The following is a 5,668-nucleotide window of genomic DNA, read 5'->3' as shown; positions in this document are numbered from 1 at the left end:
TTGTTTCTTTTCTTCACACCTATCCTGCATCTTTTTAATTCGGTTTTGTCCTTTCTTCTCTCACACATGCCTGGTAGAGTTTTCCCCTTCTACTTTTTGTTAATATGATATAAAAGTTTCTTTGCTTCAGCTCAGATAACCCCTAGTTTGTCTGTCTGCTTGAACACAATGGGATTATGATTAAGCTTAATCTGATTCTGTGCATGAACTCGGCATCTTTTCCCCTCACGCTTTTTCCTACCTTTTCCATTTTCATCAGGGCCCTGTGTTTTGGATCATAGCAATATCCATGTGAATTACCAGTCTTCTGTTACACCAGTCAGTTTTGGCTTTCATTAGTAGCCCATGCAGGTGAGAAAAATGCAGTTAAGACTGAAAGACTTTTAAGCAGCCCAACCTGGTTTCATTGGAATAACAACCAGCCCTTCTCTTGCCCCACTCTCAAATAGGACTGCAAATTGCAGTCAGCTATAGTTCTCAAGTATAAGAAGGTTGCTAGACTCAACTTCAAGGGTAAGGAAGGGGAAGAGCTGCTTCTGTTAGAAGTTGGACACCTTTTTGAAATACTTCAGGCAATACTACTCTACCCAAACAGCACCTTACGTCTGCAATCCTGATTCTATCGTATTCACCATATATAGGAAAAGGCCCTCATTTTTCAGTCCCTGCATTACCGTTCCCCTCCCTTATGAATTACAAGTATGAAATCTTATCTACATTTCCCAGACTGAGCATCTGACTGAACCAAGGTCAGATAGAACTGGGAGTTCAATGCCTAGTTCCTGGATCCATGCCCATGCTCTGTTCACAAAGTTACTAACTGGTCACTGCCAATCTACTACCCTCAGTTTATGAGCAGAGGAAAGTCAATGAGGGTTAGCAATAGGCCAGAAGACACATCTAGGGATTTGGTGCCTCCTTCTGTCACTTTGAGTGTCTCAGGCACACTGATGGAGTTTATACTCTACTCCACTGTGTGATAGGGAACAGATGCACTGATTTGTTCAACGTCACAAGTCCACAGCAGAACCAGGAATTCAGCCCACATTTTGTGATCTAAGCCCAGATCCTGAACCCAGCTCCATTCTTCTTCTCATGCTCTGCCCCTCAGACACCCAAAGGCTGGGAGTCAGGGGAAGAGAAGGGGAAGACAGGCTGCATCTCTCCAGTATCAATAACTGAGCCCCTTTGGTTATTTCCTCACAATGATTACCAGCCAACACTGTTTCTTGCAACATCTCCTTGTATGCTGCACAACCCAACCAGGCCAACCTCTTGCAGAGAGCGTGTATGGAAGAACAACATGCAGTCATCATTAGTGGTCCCAGGGTGTAGCAGAGACAGGAAGCCCCCAGGTCAGTGTCTTGGGTCTTCGTTGAAGCCCCTTTCCCCAAAGATCTGGATGATTTCCCCCACTGAAGGTCTGGTGGCCCTTAGCCCTACTTGCTCCAAAAGGAGCTCAACTTATTACCCTTGATAAGGTGAATAGAGGGAATTCTCTCAAGTTTAAAATGTTCAGTTCCTAGCCTCTGCTTTGTGCTTTACTCTTGCCCTCCCATTGCTGAATAAAGAACCATCTGGCCCCTTAGAGTAGAATTGGTTTCAAAACCAGCATGTCATGTCAAGGGCCCCCAGCACAAGCTCACTGGCAGTGTTTTCCTTCTAGATTAGAAGAGTGTAAATGTTATTACCTGTCAAAAGCAGTGTTCTGTTTTTATTTGTTTTACTGTAGCATTTCTAAGCCCCAACCCAGATCAGGACATCTTTGCGCTAGACATTTCACACCTAACCTTGGTTTTAAAAACAAATACTCTCCTTTAGCAGGAAATCTTTGCAAAACGTTTTTATCTCCAGAAGCCAGTAATAGTATTCCATGCAGCCATAGAAATTATTACTACCACACAAACCTAAGGTTTTGCTGTACAAATGATCAACTTACAATTAACATTGTTGTCAGTGGAAGAGCAGGTAACTTACCAGACAAAACCAAATGAAGGCTTTTAAAAAGGAATTTGTTAAATAATCATTTATTTAAAAAAACACTTTAAAAATACAAAAAATAAATATCTGCTTGCTTGCCTGGCATTTTAGATGGATAAAAGATTCACTAAACTCAGTTCACTTTCACCTAACACACTGTCTCTTTTCAAGCTACACCCTTTATTTGTAGCTTTCATCCTCACCGAAAAGCTGTACAGATCATCTTCTGCAATACTATCAAAGAAAAAATCCTCATTAAAGATGGGGTTTCTGCTTCTTTTTATAACAGTGCTTCTCTGCTTCTGAATTTTCCCTGGCACAAGGGAGAAGGTGATGCTGCAGTTTATACTTTTAGGCTCCACAGATGCATCATATAAACCCTCTGCACTGATCAGACGGAGTCTCAGCCTTCTGTTGTCTGAACAATACTCAGCTGACAGTCTCAACAACCCTCCTCTGTCCAGTAGCACTGTGCTCTCCCCAACAAGCCTCTCTCGGCCACAGGTAAGGTCCAGTGGGAAAATAGCAGAATGTGACAGGTTAAAGTTTCGTGTATGGAAGGACTCAACTAGCCCCTCTGAAGACCTCCTGATTGCATTGGGGCTGTTATCATTGGAGCTGCTCTCATCTGTTGATAAGGAGTTGTTCCTTACCATGCTAGATTTGTTTCTTGCTCTCAGTGCCCTGCCAAGCAGCCTCTCTTGGCTCCGAGCTTTGAATAAAGGGCAGGATCTGGGAGGAGATCTACTCAGCAGTGGGGAGCTGAAAGGAGACGAGTCAGTTGAAGAGGTAGTATCGCTGTCCCCAGTGCCTTGCCTGTGCAGGAGTGGATGCTTACAAGGCACTCTGGCAGAGGCAGAGCTAATGGCAATGAGGCTGGAAGCTGCCCCTCTGCCAGCGTAGGTATTGGCTCTGGATCGAGGCAGCATCAAGCTGGATAGAGAGCTGCTGCATGGGTCATTGTGGAAGATGGACTCCTTCCTCCTGGTGTGGGGACTCTCCAGCAAGGTGCAGAAGCCATATGAGGTCTGGGCTTTGGGGAAGTGGGGCAGGGACAGCGCTGCCTGTGACTGCGGGTCTGAGTTGGAGCAGTCCTCCTCCAGGGCTGAAGTCTCCTCAGCACTTTCTATCTGGATGAGATGTGGCAAGAATGGGCTGGGGCCACAATCTCCCATGCCAGGAGGATGTAGACTGGGCTCTGCCAGGCAGCAGTCATGCGGAGAGGAAATGGTCAGTCTGGGTGGAATGCAGAACTCTGGGATCCTGTCTGGGGTTAAAATGTTGGGAAAAGTAGCTGCCCCTACCCTGGCTTTCTCTGGCACCATCTGACCAGGCTGCAGCCCCAGGAAGGAAGGACTCAGTGGGTTGCTGTTTCCAGGTGATGCTTTTATCTTCTCCAGAAACCACATCACTACAGCTGGATACAGAGAGGGAAAGGTCCCTGCGGCAGAGCTCAAGTTCACCTGCAAACAAAAACAGAAGCATATGAACATCTTCTGACTGGCTGCAGCTCAGCAAAGCCCTGCCTGCATGCTGAGTCCCTTTCTATCCTGCTGCACTACTAACAACCTAGGAGGATAAGATAAAGTTCACTTATCACAGCAACGTCTCCCCCCACCTCAGCCTCTTACGGCAAAGGATAAAACTAACAGGTTACTACAGAATTTAAACAGTGTCCTAAAGAAGTTAATCTAAGAACTGATAGCATTTAGCTAAGACTCAGATCCATACTCTATGGAAATTTCTCTCTATTAAATTCCATAAGGCTTCTCCATAAGTCAAGCTCACCCATACCTTTGCACGTTTAAGCCACTTGTTATTTCAGACAATTCGCTAAGAGCCCGTTCATCAGTGTCAGTTAGCACAGCCCCTTCTTCCTGCTGCTCTAGAGAGCTCACTTCAGTAGTGGGTAGAGAGAGTCAGGCTCTGCTTTTATAAGCAAGCTAGGCAGCCTCATACCCAATCATATGCTGAAGGGGGGTGGGGGCGTGGAAAGAGGAGATGCAACCAGCTCCTCCCTTTGAGGAATTTCCAAGCTGCTAAGAGCTCCACGCAGTCCAAGCTGAGCTCCAGCAAAGCTCATGCTGTCCTCCAGCTTGTTTTCTCTATTTCTCAAGTGCTAACAGCTGCCGCTACTGGGGGCGGGTGTACCGGAATCAAAGAAAAGGAAGGAGATATCCTACACTACTCACCACCCAGATTGCCACGGCTGGTGGAGAAACACACGTACACACACCCCCTTCAGATTTACTCAGGAACTAGATACTCTCTGCACCAAGTACACAGATCTAATGCATGATGCAAGAGGTCTGTGCATACAGCAGAAGGAGCCAAATTCATCCCTGGGGTAAAAACACCCATTTGCATCAGTGATGTAGCTCGCTGTACCACAGGGGAAGACAGCTGTGTGAGAGAGTTCTTACCAGCTGGCAAGAGCTGAACTTTCATCACATTTTAGTGCATCAAGCTGTGCTAATCCCAGCAGGTTCCCTTCTCCCTGGGCATCACAGAACCTTTGTCCTGGGTTGGGTCAATTCAGGGCCAGCTCCAGACACCAGCGCAGCAAGCAGGTGCTTGGGGTGGCCAATGGGAAGGGGAGGCACATCCAGGTCTTCGGCAGTGGGTCCCTCAGTCCCTGTCCGAGGGAAGGACCTGCCACCGAAGAATGATACCACAGAGGTACAGCTGCCGCTGATCACAGCCGCCCCCCCGCTGCTTGGGGCAGCAAAAATGCTGGAGCTGGCCCTGGGTCCATTCATACTATTTCACAGTGAAGGGAGTTTGAATTCACCTAAATGCTCAGAACCACTGCATTTTGTAGCTGAATCCATAAGCTGCATAAGCCTATATCCCTCCCTAATATCCCCCTACTCCAATTACCTCGTTTTATTGTAATGTCTATTTACACCATAAGCTGTTTCAAAATAAAATATCCAAACACAAACAGTAACAAGTCACCTCCATGCTTATGTTTATCTAGACATTTTGGCACCTTTCCTGGATTTGAGCAGCAGAGAACATGGATTTTTATTTCCTGGACACCGTGATAATTTAGAGTAACTTCAGATGGTTAACCCTTGCATTTGTGTAAGTCAATGCATGGAGTTATATATTACCACTACCCCTCTTATCTTTATCTACAGAGAAACACAGATGAGGGTGTACTCTGGGGGAAGATGTAATCAGAAAGTGTTGGTATCAGGCCTGTACTATGGGTGCAAGTGAAATCTGAGAGGAAGTAAGTTTTATTCAGAGTCTGGGTTTGTGCAGTTTAGGAAGAGAGAATTAGACCAGGGACAGACACCACATGGGCTAACCCTGAACTAGCCTCAACTTTTCTTCGAGTACAGATCCACGTTAAACCCTTTTAGCTTTGGTTAACTAGTAGATTTCACTGCTTAAATCCCTACTAGGGTGCACCTCAGTCAGCTTAATTCAGGCGAAAGCAGCTCACCTGGGCCTTTGCGGGGAGGACTCTGGGGATGGTGTCTCCTCCTGATATCTTATTTTCCTCAACAATTTAGACTATAGTCTACATTCCCTACTTATCTAACACAACATCACAACAGCTTCTCATACAGTTCTTTCCCACTCGCCTCACACAATCCTCATTTCTACAAGTCTCACATTATTAGAGTTACAGTTAGCCTGACTCTTGCTCACACAAGGGGACTGTTTAAATATGAAA

At 45.9% G+C, this 5,668-nt stretch overlaps 1 protein-coding gene across 1 annotated transcript; it reads right to left on the bottom strand.

The window, feature by feature from the left end:
* Nucleotides 1-2,075: 2,075 nt before the first annotated feature.
* On the bottom strand, nt 2,076-3,867 carry LOC116825032 (C2 calcium-dependent domain-containing protein 4C-like). Its single transcript, XM_032780719.2, has 2 exons — nt 3,775-3,867; nt 2,076-3,443 (listed from the first exon to the last, which is right to left on the bottom strand). The coding sequence occupies exon 2, from the start codon at nt 3,387-3,389 to the stop codon at nt 2,088-2,090; it is 1,302 nt and encodes a 433-aa protein (XP_032636610.1). The 5' UTR covers nt 3,390-3,443; nt 3,775-3,867; the 3' UTR covers nt 2,076-2,087.
* Between the last annotated feature and the right edge of the window lie 1,801 nt (nt 3,868-5,668).

The sequence above is a fragment of the Chelonoidis abingdonii genome, chromosome 9 (assembly GCF_003597395.2).
Source record: "Chelonoidis abingdonii isolate Lonesome George chromosome 9, CheloAbing_2.0, whole genome shotgun sequence".
Lineage (NCBI taxonomy): Eukaryota > Metazoa > Chordata > Testudines > Testudinidae > Chelonoidis > Chelonoidis abingdonii.
This window is presented reverse-complemented; position numbering and strand designations above follow the sequence as displayed.